We start from the raw sequence: 18,951 nt of genomic DNA, 5'->3' as shown, positions 1-18,951 counted from the left end.
TGAAAAACTTATTATGACTTATTACTTCTATTACTTATTACTTATTATACTACTTATTATTAAAACTTATGATTACTTCCTAAACTCCAAATGAGAATCTATGTTCTCGAAAGGCTCTGAAACTGAAACTGTTTTGTACCTAAGAGTGTGACAGTGTCACTAGGCCTCCAATTGATCATGCACCCTGACTACTTGGCCAAGGGGATGTCCCTTTGGCCGAATGGTTAAGCATGCATGGCTATTACCCGTGAGTCTGGGGTTCGAAGCCCGCCAGGGCCCTCTGTGCCTTGCCACACGAGTATAATTGAAAATTAAATCACTTTGAAAAAAAAAAATCCAATCAAAAATGTAATGTAGAAAGAAAAACGGTGCTGTGGCTATAATATATATATATTATTGTTATTAATAATAAAAAAAAAATATTGCATGTGCATATGAAGAAGTGAGATCAAACAAGTAATTCCACCAAACCAAATCATTTATTATTTTCAAACCAAAGGCACTTTGTGGTTTCAGTCATTTTATATAATGATGTGCACGTTACACACTCACAATGCACCTTGTCACTACATTATATAGCACTATCACACCTAGAACAACCATCCACTGCATAAAGCTCAGAGGACGACTTAGAAGATTCAAAGAGTAGCGCACAAATAAAACATCACTATTTTACATACAAGTCATCTGCACTTCTAGCGCCATGAAGAAAAGACCTGACAGACAATTCCATTTTTGTGTTCGCTGCTACATTCTACGAAAGCTTGTGTTCCCATGTGCATTTCTCTGAAACCCCGGACCAGGCACTACATGCACGGCGCCACTGTCGCTGCTCAGCTGTGCAAAAGGCCTAAAACAATCTCCGTTTAGCATCACCGCACGAGCCCAATTTTCTTTTTTTTTTTTTTTTATACTTCAGGGACTTGCTATGCCGCTCGATCACAAAACGTTTGGAGCACCTCCTGTGCAAATAAATAAAGCAACGGTTGCACTTAGAAAGGGACGGGTCCGTAGTGCGCGATGTACGCGGCCACGATGCCCGCAGTCTCAGCCATCTCGTCGCAGGCCACGTCCAGCTCGCACACCTCCCTCAGGCTGCGGGGGGGGGAGGGGGGGGGAGAGAGAGGAAGAGACGTGAGAAAGGTGTGACACACGTCAGACTTGGTTAAACATCACATAAAATTCCTGCTCTGGGTTTGGAGGAACGGATTTGCTTTGGGACAAGGCATGGAACGAGTCTTGGACTAGCGCTCTCTGCAACAAGGGAACTATTTTACTGTCTAGGAGTTGAAGGAAACATTTTTTCTTCTGTTTGATTCAGATGCATCCAGCGTGAAGATGTGACTGTACCTCTCCAGCTGCAGAGGGCTGAGGTCTCCTGCTGTGGCAGCTCTTCTCCTCCTCAGAAGAACAGCGGCGAGGTCTCTCTTCATGACCACCTGGGCGTCTGTGGGAACATCAGAAAGTCAGGATCTCTGCCTTTGCTGTCAAAAATAAAATGAAATTCTAAAAAAAATGGAAAAGGAGAGAATAACAAAGCTGCACACCTCCGTTAGACTCGTTGCTGGCTGACTCTGATGAGGAGGAGGAGGAGGATGAGGAAGAGGTTGAATCTGAGGCTGAGTTAGACTCAGAAGACTCAGATGACTCAGAAGACTCAGAGGACTCTGAAGACTCGGAAGACTGGGAGGACTCAGAAGACTCAGAGGAAGATGAAGAAGATGAGGAAGACTCCGCAGACTCAGAAGACTCCGAGGACTCGGAAGAAGAGGAAGATGAGGAAGACTCAGAGGAGGAGGCCGAGTCTGAGCTGGAGTTAGAGTCAGACGCTGAATCTGAGGAAGAGTTGGAGTCGGACTCGGAGGAGGAAGCAGCGGCGGTGTCCGCCCCGGCCGTGTCCGCCCCGGCCGTGTCCGCTCCCGCTGCGTCTGCACCGGCCGTGTCAGCGCCGGCCGTGTCAGCGCCGGCGTCCACCACCACCTCGGGCTCAACACCTGGACATCACAGACACGCAACAGGGTCAAACACCTGCACGTCAAACATCTTCCCCCAGTGAGACGCTGCGCTGCTCCTTACCGCCCATGGACCAGCACACGCTCAGGAGGGCGCAGAGGCCGAGGAGAACCAGGGTCTTCATGATGCTGCTGCTGGGTGTCGTCGTCTCTCTGGAGAGTCGCTCTGGATCTTCTCAGCTCAGAGTTGTTGTGCTCCTCAGCGCCGGCCCGGGGTCAATATATATGCCGGCGGGCCACCTCTTTGGTCAAAGCCAGACCCACGCCGTCGCTCAGTCCTCTTCCGATTGGCTGGAGAATCAAATGTCAATGCTTCCGCTCGCACTTGACACGACAGCCTCGCCATGAAAACACCCACGCGCCCGCTGGCACGGCGCAGGGGAGGAAACTCAGTCACCCGCACCCACAATTACACGGCCCGCAAAATATTTCTGGCATCCGCTCTGCGAGTACGTCGTCTTGCATGCAGGGCCGCGCTGCATGCCAAGCAAGGTAAAATGTTGCCCGGCTCAAGAAAAAAACAAAACAAAACACAGAGTGATAGTGAAGATTGCTCGGCCTTCTTCACGGTGGTGCGCTTGCACAGTGTTTACCCTACATTTTTTATGGTCACATGACCCGTAATCATATCATTCGTATCCTGGAGCGAGGTTAAGGAGGGGTAGACGGGATGGGATGCTCTCATTATATTGATGTATGTCTAATATGATATGTACGGGGAGACGGTGGGGGGCACACCAATTTTAAACTATAGTTTAGCTCAACCTTCAATATATGCAGATGGGGCACTGAGTTCTGTACTTTGGGGAGTACTGTCTCTTCTAGGCAACCTGAGCACTGTCAAAAATAGTGAAGAAGCCAGGTTCCTTTAAACCTCTTTTTACCCTAATAATAGTACATAGGCCGCCTAGACATATTTTCATTTTATGGCTGTAGAATTGTCAAAAAATGTGCAATGAGTGAGTATTTCAGTTCCTTTCAGAAGGTAAACAGAAGGTAAGAAGGTAAGAAGAATAAACAGAAATACTCGTATACTATTTGGGGCTTTAAACCTTAAAAAATAATGAAACCCACTTAGAGGAAACCTTTAAAATGAAATGTATTTATTTTACTGACTTAAATATGAGGAAAAATAGAAATGCAATAAGATATAGGCAATTTTAATTTTTAACATTAATTTTTGTTTAGCCCAAGAAGATACAGTTTTACCACACATGCATTGGAACATTTTTAACCCTTTTTCACCCTCTTTATTCTTATATGTATCTATTTATGAACATTTTTACCTGGGCTACAACAGGGTCCACAGGATTGCTAGTGGCGCCCCCTGTTGGCATCTCCCGTCATATAGATTTACTGGACTGATGTCCACTGAGCTCATGCTGAGACTTTGGGTTCGGCTGAACGTTCTTATTTATAAATTCTCAGAAAAAATCCCTCTCGACCTTCCCCTGAGGTTCAATTGAACTCCTTCACACACTACACTAATGTTTACCAGCCCCTTGGCTGTATACATCCCGGGCTCTTACCCTCTCAGCCCTCACTCCTCATCATTGGAGTAAAAATATTTCAGTTCAACAAGAGTCCAAAAATGTGGCTAAACACTATAAAATATGTCGCATGAGCATGATGGTTTTTTAATCGGGGGACTCTGCAGCCCTCCTGCGTTATTGCCTCTCCTCGTCCGAGGCTCCGCTATGTTACTACGCGACTTGCCCCAGCTGTGATCTCCCACCCCCGCAAACCCCAAACTACAGTCCGAGCTCCGCGCAAGCTACTAATCGGGTGACACGGAGCAGCAGCCGGCCACATTATGCCACGGAACCTAATTAGAGTGTTGCAGAGACCCACCAGAACCGCAGTCGATCCCTATTTAGGGATGCGTGTTGGCCCGCGGAGCTTCGGGTCCCGATCCAGCAGGCTGGCCGGGCCGCTGGGAGCCCGGTGCCAACTAACTTGTTGTGTTTTCGACATGCGATGTATACAGCCCAATATAGGCCAACCTCCCTTCCAGCTGGCAGCACTGCACTGTGCACCCAGGGTCGGAATGCATCACTTCTGTGTGTGTGTGTGTGTGTGTTTAAAACAGTTTGCTGGGGTTTTCTGATAAAACATCGAAAACCTAAAGTATATTGCAACCTAAATGCAGCCTGGAAGCAAACATCCAGGGCTTCCAAACACATACATTTGTCATGCAGTGAGAAGTTCTTCTTCTTCTGCAGCTGCAGCTGCAGCACCCCGACCTTGGAGTGTTTTGTGTTTTGACAACGTCTAGCCTTATTCCTGGTGTCTGGGATTTGTCTTGGAGCAAGTGCCATGTAATTTCAGCGTCTGGGTCCAGCATCCTTTATTTATGAATGCATCTCAGCACCGGAGAAAACAATTGCCACAGCATCCCTCGACGGGCTGGGAGTGTTGTGTCTGCGGATGTGTGGATCCGCTGACCCTCGTTTTCGTCGTGGGAACGGCGGCGACGGAGTGGCGCAGGCACAGGTGCTCACGCAGTGGCGGTGCTGGACTGTTTTCCTTGGGGTGGCCAGGGGGCGGCCAAGGCTATTTCAGGGGGTCCACAGACTATGACAATGAATTTGTTTCTTGACCAATAAATTGCAATCTGAGTCTCTAAATGTTGCAATGTACATACTAAATACACAGAAGATGAGATAAAAGGGTCATGGAAACACAGTTTAGGGATCCAGAAGATTATTAGATGATAACTGCAGATAACTAGTAAGTTTCAGGTAAGTAGACCTACCACTCGGTCCCCTTGGACAAGCAAATGCAGTGCTGGACACAGCTGGCTCATGGTCTGGCTCTTCTGGCGCACCATCATCTTCGTCATAATCAGAGGCCTCTGTGCCCTCTTTCGATGAAACTACATTGTACAAAAATATCAGCGTAGTCAAAATAAAAATGCAACCACAAATAAAAAAACAACAGCAACACACATTATCAGTTACCAACACTTAAAAATATCTAAAACTTAAAATGACTGAAATGAGCATGTGATATTGACTGCTTCTGTCTTTGCTCTGACCTGGTGATGATGGGCTGTTTTGTGGCTCACAGTGTCTCTCCTGAACAGTCCCAGGATGGAAGCTGCCAGGACTAACGACGCCAGAGCGGAGTTCTGTCTCTGTGTCCGCTTGATCTTTTTCTGACTTGCTTTCTTTCATGTATCTATTTTCCAGTTTTTCAGGTGGATTATTTCCAAAATCATACAGTAGAAATGGACATGTGAGGTATCATTGTAAAGTATGGGAGCTCTACTATCACAATCAGTTGACATATTTCCCGGGAAATCATTTTTGGCCTTTTGGGGGGACTCCAAAGTTGGCAACTTTGCTTTACAATGATACCTCACACGTCCATTTCTACTGTATAATTTTGGAAATAATCCACCTCAACATAGACATAATGATTCGCTGAATTTTATATGTTGAAAAGTGTCGGGATAAGCACACCCATCTCTAGCACCGTGACGAATGTGGTGCCAACTTCAGCCTCGTCGCATTGCACTGGCTGGTTATTGAAACGCAGCATGCACTGGGTGATAACCTTTCGTTTTCATGAGATGTAACTCTAGCTTGATAGCCGTGGCGTCTAGCAGAACGATCTCCTATCTGAACACAAAAGTGATATTAAACAGTGACTCATTAGGACACCACCGAGAAACTTACTTTGGAATGAGGTCGTAGACTGCAGATATTACCCAATCCATCCATGATATTACCGCTCACAGTCAAATCAACCTCTTCTTCTGTGGCGAGTCTTCTTACTCTTCTAATAAATGTGGATGAGCCCTGCGATGAACTGGCGACTTGTCCAGGGTGTCATCCTGCCTTTGCCCTATCACAGCTGGGATAGGCTCCAGCAGACCCCCGTGACCCTGAGCTCGGGACTAAGCGGGTATGGAAAATGAATGAATGAGTGAATAAATGTGGATGACAACTCTTTGTGGTACATAGCGCCAACTACTGAGAAGGAGGGACAGTCAATAGGCGTCACTGATTTCAAAAGGTAACTGCAACAAGACGGTGCGGCGCAGTGATATGTCAATCATCTGGGGGGGTTGATTTAAAGCAGCTGCAAACACCTTTCGTATATTCGCCTGCTAGTTAGCTAGTGATTTCAAGAATTCCTGTGATATTACCTATATACCCCGGAACTTTTAGCCTAGAAATCAAAATTGATATGAGGCCACCAGTGTGCCACACTTGGCACATACCACACAGCAGAGGAGTGCAGCGACAGCCTGCAACCAAGAGTTTGGTATTGATTTCATATCACGATGAAGGAGAGAGCCAGTAACTTTCACGCCAGTAACTTTCACTTTCCTTCAACAGACAAAATGTGGTAAGCATCAACGAAACCTCTCTAGCAGAGCGGTGCTCCTCATCACATGACTTTTTATATTACAGCGCTATTCATGGCCATGTAATTAAAGATGCCTCACAACAGTTGGTGGTTTGCAAAAGACTAATCAGCTCCACTGACGGGCCTCACGCAGAAGATCCTACGCAGCCGTGTGGCTTTGCTGCTGCTGGCCGAGCATCGCTGTCATTTTCTACCTTTGTGTCTGCCAGTTTTTAATCCACTTACACTGCAGAGAAGATTCGCTCATGCATCGGTCAGACAGTCTTAAAATGACCAGTTATAGATGTGCGTGTAGACTATTGCTTTTTCAGCTTCCTGGCTGTGTGTGTTGGGTCGTTGTGACAAACAGCGGAAGTAAAGTCACGTGCAACCTCAGCAAGATGGAAAGGCACTCGTGCACTGCTGAAGGACTCAAAACAGCAGCTCTTTTCTGCATTTTCATGCTAGACTATAGAACAGTCTTCCCTGTGTGTCTTAAAAAAATAAAAATAAAAATTAGCCCCCAAACAATAAAGGGCAGGAACAGAGGGAGATAGCAGTGATTTGAGTAAGTTTCGGGCTGATCTGGAACTTTTAATATTTTTGACATCCTCCGCTCCGCAAAAAAGAAATACATCAACGGTGTATAGTATGACTTTTTTTCTCGATTTTTGGACATGTTGAGATTTTTGCATTCTATCACTTTTATTCTATCACAATGTAACCCAGCTGTCACCCCCAAGACAGCTCTGGTAGACTCCATCACCCTGAGTGCAGTCGAAGAGGCAACAGAAAATAGGGGGACATGAAATAGGAAACACTTGAAATGTGCTATTTTGAATCCAAGTTGCCAAAACGATGGAAGAGCTATTGGATTACATCACACCAGTGCACTAAAAACAATTATTTTTGACATTAGTGAGCACACTGTCTGGAAAAGCAAAGAACATTGACGGCTCACAGTGCACCACACATCATACTCATCAGGCCTTTATGTAACACTTTACATAACTTCAAACTTAAACTCCAGCCACCCGCTCTGTGTTTGCGTCTGGTCTCTATGAAACATCCACCTGCGGATTTGGATCCGCTCAGTGAGCACGCCACTAATTACACAGATCTCAGTCTGGATGTCAGAATGGCCTTTTACCCTCTGTCACTATATGTGAAACACGCCTAACTTTTCATTCCTGAAGCCTAAAGCCTTATTTTGTCCTGTATCAGAGTCGTCAAATCCATCACTGCAGTCATTTCTTTTGATTGCATATTCAGATTCTGGTGCACGACAACGTTCAGTCAAAGGCCGTGAACGCATTTTAAATTTCACAACCAACATCTGACCCACTTTCATTCCTGCCTTTTATATTTTCGATTCGTGATTCCATACTGGCTGGCGTTTTGCAGAATTATAGTTTGAACTTTATTCACAAGTCCTTTCCATCACGGATGAGTCAGATAAGAAATAACAGCATCTCGGCTGCCAGAACCTCCTCCTGTCACCCGCTCTGTGGCTCGTGTGTTGTGGTTCTGACAATAATGTTGGTGGACAGGCCGGCCAGCTCCGATCTGTGCAGCATGTGGTCCGGCAGCGGCGGTTTGCACACTGGGCCGCAGACAGGCTGCTAATCACGTAAACAGGCCAAGACACCCCACACACACGGGGAGCACATTACGCCAACACGTAACCACCGTCTTCACATCACACAGCAGGAAGGGGTCACCTCAGTCGCTCCTTTCCCATTTTATTGAAACACAGACTGCAAAATTTCACATTTGTTCCATCAGTTTCAGAGCTCGGTTTTGGGCTGTGCTTCGGCCTGCTTCGCCTCCTGAAAAATAGAAGAAAAAAGTCAACAGAGCAACAGACAGCAAACACTTGAACATTTTTTTAAAAGCTGATTATTTTATTTGTACCCCTTCAAGTCTATAGTGCTTACACTATTATGTTGAATCCCAAGGTTAAATCAGCAGTATGTAGTATGACTTTTTTCCTTTTCCATTTTCAACATGTTGAGATTTTGCATTCTGTGACTCTTTTACAAGCCGAACTATCAAAGAGTCGTCATTCCTGTGAGTTTTGCGCTGATCTGGGACTTTTTTCGATTGTCTATAGTATGACTTTTTTCCATTTTTCTACAAGTTGAGATTTTGCATTCTATCATTTTATTTCCTGCTTAACTAGACGGTATAGAAACATCAGAGCTAGAATAAGAGCTGATAAACAGCTCCTACCCCACTGCAGTAAATGCACTCAACGCTGCTATAGAATGAATGTGTTTGTATGTGGTCGTGTGTTTTACTGATACCTTTTCATTCTATTTATTATGTGGTTTTGTTTGTTCTTGAATGTTTTTTTGTCGATGAACGAATGGTACCAAACAAAAGTCATTGTACTTTGTACAATGACAATAAATACATTGCAATGCTGATTCTGATTCTATGATGAATCGGCTCTTGACAGGCTACGTTTAGGAAACATTCACTTTACATTGCGAAAGTGATTTTTGCGTTGTTGATGTTGATTTTGTGTTTCTTTTGTTGCTTTTATGTTGATTTCCAACATAAAGAAAGAATAGTCAAAGTAGAATTAGGAAAAGTTCAACACCTCCTCCTCCTCCTCCTCTTCCTCCTGCTCCTCCTCCTGCTCCTCCTCCTGCTAATGTACTTTCTTTTTACTGTTTGTAGTCTTCTTCTCTATTCTCCTCTCAACTGATCACCTGTGGCTCACCTCTAGCTCCCCCTTCAGGAAGGACTGGCAGAAGTCCCGCACTCGCTCAGTGGAGATCTCCCCTTTGGGCAGAAGCCACTTCATGTCCGAGTCGGCGTCGTAGATTCCGACTCGTGGGAGATCCTTGGAATTCAGGCCGAAGTAGTTGAGCGACTTGAGGTTGGACTTCAGTCCTCCGTGAATCAGCACAAACAAGAACTGGGAAAGATCAAGATTAGGATCTGGATCAGGACTGTATCAAACAGGGGTGGGAAGTAGTGAAGTACAAATACTTTGTTACTGAACTGGAGTAGATGTTTTAATGTATCTGCACTTTACTTGAACATTTCTTTTTCTGACAACTTTTTACTTTTACTCCCTGCATTTGAACACAAACATCTGTACTTTCTCTTTTTCGCATAAGAAAACCATGCTTGGTACTTTTGTGTTGAAAAGATACAAATTCTGTTCACTTTGAACTAAGTTGTAGAGGGAGATTATATTTGAGAACCTTGGCTTTGGAGTCACTCTGGTCAGTTCAGTCCACGTTATTACTTTTTATTACTTTTTCATTTTTACAAAATCATCAATAGTTTTAATAACGAAAAAAAAAAATTCAGAACCTAAATGACAATGAGTTGAATTTTCACACAATCAGTATCAGTACTTTTATTTAAGTACAGATTGTGAATACTCTGGCCACCTCTGGTATTAAAACAGATAAACCTTTGAGACCTGTAAGAACACCCTGGGGGTGTTGTTGATATTCCCACCTTGCCTGTGAACTCTGGGGCCAGAGCGCTCAGTCGCTCCCTGAGCTCTGCGTAATCTTTGCTTCCTCTGTTGGCAAAAAGCAGGAGGTGGGCCGTCACCTTGGAGTTGAACAGACCTACTGCCGACTGAGGAGAAAGGAAGGAAACACACACAGTGAGACAATCACTGAGGTTTCCTTCATCCGAGCAGGACTGTCTGGCCTGAGACATCTTTATTGTGTTGTTTGTTTTCACACTCTGACAACATGTTTGTCATCGCGCATGGGAACTCTGTATTCTGTGATTGTGGAGAGCAGAGAAGAAATTACATACAAATGTGGAAGATTACGTGTCTTGAGTTGTCTAGTCGCTCCTGTGCACACGAGAGCAGGCAGTTAAGTGCGTGTCAGGCCTGGGTCAGCGTTAGGCTCACAAAGTGTTTGAAAATCAGTTGACGTTTACATCAAGTATTTGACATTTGCAATATGAAATGCTTGAGAATACAAATGAATGCTAGAATGGATGAGAGGGTCTTAGCGAGTGAGGTAATAAAACTTTGACAAGCAGCTTCTTGGTATATTTAAATACAGTGTGTAATATTTTAGCAGCATCTAAGAGTATGAAAGAATATATCAAATATTTACCTAGTCATCCATCCTGACAACATGAAGCATTTTTCTCTCAGCAGTACATTCCAAGGAGGACAAACTCACCCTGACCCTGTTCATCCCTATCTTGTGCTGTCATGACTTGACCTCACATTTTTCTTATACAAGCTGTGATTCAGGGTAAAGTCACAAAAACCCTGAACTACTGTCAAAACGTTGTAGGACAATGTAGAAGCCTACTTATGAATGATTGAATGATTATTATTAGTACTCACAACTGAAAACAGCAACACAACTGGTATTTACAAGTCATTGTTTTTACACTACCAGTCAAAAGTTTGGACACACCTGTTTCTTCTCTATCTTTACTACTTTCTACACTGTAAATACACACTGACATCAAATATATGACCAAGATATGTGGATTAATGTGGGGAAAAAAGTTAAATACCTAAATATGTTATATATATTATACATGAAGTGTGGCTGTTCTAGATCATTTAAAATATAAAACTTGTTTGAGTTATTTCACACTTTTTTCTTTAATACATATTCCATATGTGTTCATTCATAGTTTTGATGTCTTGAGTGTCAATCTACAATGTCAATAGTCATGAAAATAAAAGAAAAACCATCAAATCAGAAGTATGTGTCCAAACTTTTGAATGGTAACGTATATAACTTCTTGTTCACCATCTTTTCCACTTTACCAGAGAATCCAAGTCAATGGGCCTCACTGGACCTTTCATCTCCACCTACCACTTGGTTGTACTCCGTCATGTATCGGATCTCGTTGATGGTGATGAAGTTGACGATGCCGTCGGCATCCAGCTTCTTGGATTTGGCCACCGCAAGGTTCTCCTGGTGCTGGTCGGCCTGTCGGGCATGAACAGTGTGAGGCGTCGGGCGGTCACGCTCCAGTGAGGGTGCGTCGTACCTTTCTGAAGAGAGCGATGGTGTCCGAGGAGAGGCTGTACTCGGACCACACCTCCTTGGCCGAACACAAGGCCACGGGGATGGAGTCCACACGCTTGGCTGCCGCCACCAGCTCCTGGTAGCCACGACTCTCCTCTCCCTGAGGTGCAGCAGGGAAGAGTTTCCAAAATAAATCAGTTTTTTTTTTCTCAGTATCTGTTACTTCCCTTTCCGTGCAAAGTCTTCTGGAAATGAAAATGACTATTGATAATAATGACCAATGACTATATCAAATTGTCAAATATGATTTTTTTTAGATGTACGATCGAACTTTGTCTTTTATTATTAGTAATCACATAGATGTGCTTGTATTACAATATTTCTACAATCCTCCAACTATCAACCCACTAGAGATCTTCGTCCTTTATCATTTATACTGTGTAATTTTCACTAGATAACTCTTTTTAGTTTTCTTTGTAGTTATACCACACTTAAACTTCCCCACCGGAAGTTTTCGGCCTTCTTGAGTATACACGCATTATCTTATATATTTTAAAACTACAGGAGTTTTTTTTTCTCACCATAAATAAAAATGAAAATGAAATGTGGCAGGGAATGGGAGTTGAGTTCTTCGCTCAAAGGAAGTTTCTATTTCTATTTCCGAGACAGTACATCATGAGTCTCGGCGATCCAATTTTCAGTTTTACACTCCATAAAAACACTCTGAAGGTCCCCACTAAACCGACGCTACTGATATGATTTACACATCTGAAGCACCGGGCTTCTGCGATGCAATATCCTCTTGTGCTCCCGGCAGCCCTACTTCCCCGCTCTCCTCTCGTGAACCCTCTCTCTCTCAGTGTGTACACTTGTTTACAGCGAGGTCACTGGAGCCAATCCCACAAGACTTGGAAGGCAGAGATATTTCCTGCCGGGCTGCGCTGCATCTTCCCCCGCACACGCGGCGCTCGGCCAAAGGGCTCGCCTCAGTGGGTGAGCTTTCCCACCCTCCGTCCCTCCACGCAGCCGCTCTGCCAAAGGTGCGGCGAGAGGAAATACAGCCTTCTTCTGTGAAATCTATTTTTGCGACGAGCAGCATCACCCGGCCAGGGTGCAAAGAAGCGCTGTATTTCGGGAGACCCCGCAGTTCCGCTCTTAGCTAATTTGTTTGATCATGTCTGGTTGGCCGCATGCATGTCTGCAGGGTAAACTGGGTCGTAAAACTGAGCGTGTGGGCATGTTTTAAGAGTCGTCTGAAGGCTTATTTGAGCCCTCGGTTTGGAGTCTTTGCGGGCACTTTTCTCCTCTGACCTCCAAGAATCCGATGACAACCACTTCGGCGGAGTTGATGAAGGCCTTGGCAGCTTCAGCATCGGTCAGCCAAGGAAGGGCCCCGTCTGAGAGCAGAGGACATATTGCACAGTGAGCAAAGAATTCATCTCAGTCGCTACTGAGCTGCCCGAGTCGGTCGTCTCTGCTGGTCGTCCACAGCCAACAGTCTGCAACGGAACTATTAGCTTTACCTGATATCATTTTAAACAGAGCTGATGATTACATTTTGATTTTGATCACATTTTGCACACATGGTCGTAGTCACCAAAGTCATTTTAGTGCAGCAAGGTTAAGTTGAGGCAACTGCACTGGTTTTGCTATCTTGAAGACATTTGTCTCTCATCCGAAAGGCGTCTTCAGTTCTACACCTGGTAATACTGTTATACACTGAATAAAGAGTCGAACTACCTAAATAGAATGACATAAATGAATACATACCGCCTTACCAATGTAGATAAGGATGTGTAGAAAATGTGAAAGTGAAGGTACTTTTGGAACCAATATGAAACCAAAATTTCTGGTCATCCATCAATTGACAATATTTCAGATCATAGGTTGCATTATATTCACATCACTACACAGTACTAGATCAATAAAAAAAAAAAACGGGGGGATAAAAAGTCTGAGGATCCATTATCTCGGTTGCTATGAATTCGCCTTTCACATTCAACTGGACGCCTATACACTAATACTTCACAAATGAGCATGACACTAGACTGACAACATGAAGTTGTGCTGTGGATTAGCACAACATCTCAAAACTCAAACACAGTTGATGCAGCAAACCTACCTTTGTCGGCGCCGAGGACAGAAGACACCAGCAACAAGGTGAAAACCCAAGTGGTCAGCATGTTCCCGGGCGATGAGGCGGGTAAAGGAGATGGTCTGAGCTACGTTTCAGGGTTTTGTAGCATTGCTGGGAGCCTCGACTGCGTTACTGATAGTCGCCACATGGCAGGACGCCGTTGCAGCGGCGGCGTCTCTGGGATGTGATTGGAGGCTCGCTGGGAAAGCACCAGGTGTTCCTGATAAATGGAGCGTTGGGCTACGTGTCGCTGTGCAACTGGGGGCAGGTGACTGAGTCCGTCTCAGATGAAAACTACACGCTATCCTCTTTGTTGGGTGAAAAATGTCAAATATGGACTGATTATCTCATTGTTGCGATGCAGGAGCAGCAGCAGCCTCATCTCAACAGAGAGGTGCAACACTAATTATGGGACAGTGGACACAGAAGCTCACAGCAGAACTAATAACTGACCTTTGAACGTGACCTTTGACATGGGCCAGTGAGTAGATCTGTGATCTGGAGTAGACCTGCAAATAACTCCCCTGCAATGTGGTACTTTCACCACCGGAGGGAATCAACTCCCAACCAACTGGACAGCAAGAGGGTAAACGGAAGACGAGGACTGTAAAAGACAACAAGAAAATGTGTTGTTTTTTCATATTGAGATTTAATGTTTATCTTACTTTTTTTCTTTAGGTGTTAAGAGCACAATGAAAGGGCCATGAAAACAGTATTTGTGTGTGACTGATATCTGGAGAGAGCACAGTGTTCATAGTTTTGACCTGTAATTTTTCATCAACGTTCACAAAAGTCCCCCTTGGAGGAGAAATGTTTGGTTTTTTAAATCACGTGATCCAGTTCATTGCAGTACTTTTATTACTTGAATGATTCTCCCTATTTGTTTGTCAAGACCATCTGTTTCTCTGCAGCTTCATTTTTTGATGTGTGTGTGTGTGTGTGTGTGTGTGTGTGTGTGTGTGTGTGCGTGCGTGTGTGTGTGTGGAGGAGGGGTGGTCATATTTCTTTGACAAAAGTGGAAAAAAAAAACTTAACCCAAACTTTCTAAAAGACAGCGCTATCTAGAGCAGCACTGTGGCAAATATTAATTCAACCTGTGGAGATGAATTTATGGAATGCTGATGGTTCTCGTTCCTGCGGGACATTTTTCCCATCAACGAGGAATCTGCTAAAAAAAGGACGGAGGCCTTGGAGCTGCAGCTCAGTCGACCACAGAGCCGACAAACGGAGCTGGACGCACAAAAATACAAAGAACTTTGAAGAGGAGATGAAAGACCATGTGAACCATGTGAACTTTGTCTCACGTCTCCAAGTCATAAGTGCGGGTTTAAAGCAACAATAGGACTAGAAGTGGAGTTCTCCCTGCACTAATAGGCTGTGGCTTGGACTTTCAGAATGTGTGTACGCTACTTCTGTCTCTACGCCGCAGAGCAGTCAGTTTTCCAGAAGAGCATCTGTCCAGTAGTTCTTTGGAAAACAAAAAGTTGGATTTGAGTTCTGCAGCATTGTTAAAACGCTTTATTGGAACAAATGACTTCAAGCATTGAGCAGACCTGCTTTTTGACGCGGTTTTAGGGCCAAATGTGGAGCACCTGCGTATGATGGACGTTGTTTGCTGCAAACCGAACCATCAGATTGATGACGGCAGCGAGGACATCTTGCAGACGTCATGGAGATGACAGGGGAAGACCGGAGAAACGCAAAGCCTCTTATCGACAGGAGCAGCCTCGAGGCTTTCCGACACGAGCCACAAGCACCTGTGTGATAGTTATTTTTGAAAATGTTGGTACGTTGCATGTACAAAATAAAGTGTTTAAGAGAGTTCTCAGGAAATTGCATCATACTCACTTTGCCTGTGTTCATTTAACTTTCATGTCAAAGTACAGGAAGACGCAGTTACCAATACTCTGCACAGCTTTTAGAGTGTGGACCTTGTGGGGTTTGGAGAGGGGGGGGAGAGGTGGAGGACTGGGGGTGAGGCGGACACTGAGTGAAAAATAGTCTTCCGGCTGACTGGCTTTTCTGGCCCAATTTCCGTCTTTAAGTGAAAAGTGTCTTCACACAAGGCTGTCTGGAGAGGCCTGTGTTTATAGCATTCCAGAGACAAAAAAATGCAGAAACATACAGTAATTAGAGAAGAGTTAGGGAAGTAATGTTGGCTTCGTCAATGTGTGGCTCAACCGTAAACAGAACAATTAAACACATTGCAACAGACGTAGAAATGAAAAAAAAAACAACAACATACGTTTTGCTGCATTTTGGTGTTTCTTGCCATATTGATCCAAGAGAGAGACTTGGAGAATGAATTAAAAAAAAATTCTGCACTGTCAGCGATGTGTTGGGGATTAAAAAAAAACTGATGTCAAACAGTTTGTTTTATAACTCAAAAAAAGTTTTATACTGTTAAATACAATAAACATCTAATGTAGGTTTTATTCATCCATCTTCTATACTCGTGTTCTCCTGCTCTCAGGGTTGCTGGAGCTGTTTGATGGAACCTGCCCCAGGTGTCAAAGGACAAAGGCAGAGTACACCATGGACAAATGACCAGTTCATTGCAGGGCATGCAGGTTTTATTATTTAAAAAAAAAATGGCAAAGCAAATGCATGGAAATATCAAGAAATTGTTGTTATGACGTCCCGGGGCAGCTTTTAAATCCAATTAATTCAGGCGTTTAGGGTGTGTTGTCATTTACTTGTAATGTACTATTTTGATCGTATCCACACAACACCAGGTAGTGGAAAAGACTTGACGTAACCCCCCAAGGTAAAATTACTGCGCAACATGATTTGAATACCTTCTCTAATAAAATCATGCCAATCTGCAATTAACAGGACTAAATGATCTGATGGAATAATTTGCTTAATCGGGTTATTCAATGACTAATTAAAGACCCTGTGTGAGGGATTCAGTAACGTCTGATGTTGAGATCTGGAAACTACAAACAGTGTGGACCTTAATCCCTATTTTCTGATGTTCCACTTGATCTCACATCTCATCTAAAACTGGTCATAAGCAGATGGCGGCCCTCTGGAGTCTGGATCTGCTCGAGGTTTCTCCCCACAGGGGAGTTTTTCCTGGCCACTGTCGCACCTTGCTGCTCTGGGGGCCCGGTTGGTTATTCCTCTGATTGTACAAAGCGCTTTGAGACGCCTTTGGATGTGATTTAGCGCTGCACAAATAAAAGTTGATTGAATGATTAATTGATTCAGCAGAGAAACATTTTTTTTTAATAGAAAAATGGTTGTAAGATTGTGGAAAACTCCTCTTAGAGTTTGTGTTTTTGGCAGACAAGTGATGGCCCATGTTTACATGCGTGCAGTTTATTTTGAGGTGAGTGACGCAGGTACATCTGAGACCGATGGATTAGCAGTATGTTTCAATAGCAAGCAGGTTGAAGCCGTCACGGCTTCTTCAAACACGAGTTACACAACTTTTAACCCTGTTAAGCTTTGATCCACATGGTAGGTGAGGGTTCTAATCCCCGGACCCTGCTGCTGAGTGTCTCTGACACTAACTGGCCAACCCTCACTTTGCGCATGCATGCACGCCTGAGCGCCAACAAGACACAGTGGAAGAGACAAGCTTAGTCTCTGACGGTTACTGTTCTCAGTTTTGGCTGGAGGTTGAGTTGGGGAGGAGCCATCACACGTGGATAAGATGTTGAGTCTAAAGCATCTGAGTGCAGGTGTGCTCTGCAGAGTTGAAGTATTTTCAAGTTCATGTTTTAGGATGAGAAAGACGTCTCTCACGTCACCCACACACCAGACCTATACACCCCTATTTCCAATGAGGAACTCGTAACCACATTATGGGGGTAAAATGATGATAATGTGATGATTTGAAATTCAGTTGCAAGCTAAAATGCAGACATTGTTGGGATATTTTTCAAAGAACGTGAAATTGGAACAAATATGTACGGTAGTTATGAATTGGACAGATTCTTGGGATTCTGGAATAGCTTCACACAAGACTGATATCTTTGCTCAACAAAAAATACTATTTTGGTAAGTGTCATTAATAGATGTTAATATAGAAATACTATATAAATGAATTCACAAAATAATCAGATATAGAAGAGATATTTATCAGAAACAAAATGTAACAAAAATTAGATTATAGCAGTAGCTGTATTTATAACATTTTTGTCAAATATTAAAGTCTTGCTACATCACTATGTTACGTCAGTGTCATTAGAAGCATGCAGGTTTTGAAACACTGCCATCTCTCTGGATACTTCAAAAGACATCTTTGGCCACAGTGGTTTTCTTGAACTTTAAAATATAGTTTGTGGTTCTGCAAAGGTCTCTGTTAAACAACCAACTAACCAACCAGCTAAATAACTCATACGTAAGTACATAAAAATTGAGCGAAATTGTCAGTTATAAGTTTCTCAATAAGTTTTGACATACACACACACATATATATACCGTATATATATATATACTTATATATATATATATATACACACACACATATATATATATATATATATATACACTTATATATACACACACACACACACACACACACACACACACATATATATATATGTATATATATATATATATATATATATATATACATATATATATATGTATATATATATATATATATATATATATATATAAATATATATATATATATATATACATACATATATACATGTTCTGTGTGCATTTATAGTGTCCTTGCCAGGGAACCTTGCGGCTAATAACACTCTCACTGTATGTGAATGCACTGACCCAGATGGATGACTCTCAATCCTATGACAGCCTGTAAACTGGCAGCTTGTTGGGCTTCAGTGAAAAGTCAAAAGAAAGAATAAAGTAGGAAGAAGACAAAAACACATTCTTGTTTTCAGTTGTTTTTTTTTTAACAGAATGGAAGACAAGCTCTTATTTTTAGACGCAGTCGCCGCTCCACGAGCAGCGTGGAAGCAACTCCTCTTCCTCCTCGCAGTCAGCAGATGAAGCTGTTGCAGCTCTGCACATGGCCACACAGCCAGCCTCAACAGCCAGACTGTCCCAGTGCACCCCGACTGATAATCTTATTTTAAAGCCAACCTGACAAACAGCAACACAATTAATCCAAGAAGGCGTTAATTATCTATGCAAGCCCTTAAGCGGCTTGGTGCACGTCTGCAGGTGTGTTTAAACTCCTAAAACAGAAACGATTACTGGGAACAATAACTTAGGCTACGTGGGAGAAACAGTTTCTCAGCATTGTTTATCTTTATTCTCCACCCTATTTATACGTCCTCCTTTAAATGTTTTAAAGAGCTTAAGTTAAAACAAAAGCTCAGCGTTGATCTCATGTAAAGATATTATTTTGAAACGGTTTCTCTCCTTACACGTTTTTTCCCCTATTTTCCTATTTTAAGAACTCACTTTATGGAAAAGATGTTTTTTTAATAGGTATTTCACAACACAACAGGATCACAAAGGCTGATGTCTTGTAGAA

At 43.3% G+C, this 18,951-nt stretch overlaps 2 protein-coding genes across 2 annotated transcripts; both read right to left on the bottom strand.

Moving 5' to 3' along the window:
- Positions 1-460: 460 nt before the first annotated feature.
- On the bottom strand, positions 461-2,199 carry bglapl (bone gamma-carboxyglutamate (gla) protein, like). Its single transcript, XM_076044411.1, has 4 exons — positions 2,077-2,199; positions 1,548-1,994; positions 1,351-1,447; positions 461-1,095 (listed from the first exon to the last, which is right to left on the bottom strand). The coding sequence occupies exons 1-4, from the start codon at positions 2,135-2,137 to the stop codon at positions 993-995; spliced, it is 708 nt and encodes a 235-aa protein (XP_075900526.1). The 5' UTR covers positions 2,138-2,199; the 3' UTR covers positions 461-992.
- Positions 2,200-8,093: 5,894 nt separating this feature from the next.
- On the bottom strand, positions 8,094-13,635 carry erp27 (endoplasmic reticulum protein 27). The gene is made up of 7 exons (XM_076044399.1): positions 13,473-13,635; positions 12,662-12,747; positions 11,373-11,510; positions 11,195-11,311; positions 9,849-9,974; positions 9,097-9,294; positions 8,094-8,197 (listed from the first exon to the last, which is right to left on the bottom strand). The coding sequence occupies exons 1-7, from the start codon at positions 13,531-13,533 to the stop codon at positions 8,156-8,158; spliced, it is 768 nt and encodes a 255-aa protein (XP_075900514.1). The 5' UTR covers positions 13,534-13,635; the 3' UTR covers positions 8,094-8,155.
- Positions 13,636-18,951: the final 5,316 nt, after the last annotated feature.

The sequence above is a fragment of the Nelusetta ayraudi genome, unplaced genomic scaffold, assembly GCF_046127955.1.
Source record: "Nelusetta ayraudi isolate G7.1 ecotype Tasmania unplaced genomic scaffold, CSIRO-AGI_Nayr_v1 ptg000004l, whole genome shotgun sequence".
NCBI lineage: Eukaryota > Metazoa > Chordata > Actinopteri > Tetraodontiformes > Monacanthidae > Nelusetta > Nelusetta ayraudi.
This window is presented reverse-complemented; position numbering and strand designations above follow the sequence as displayed.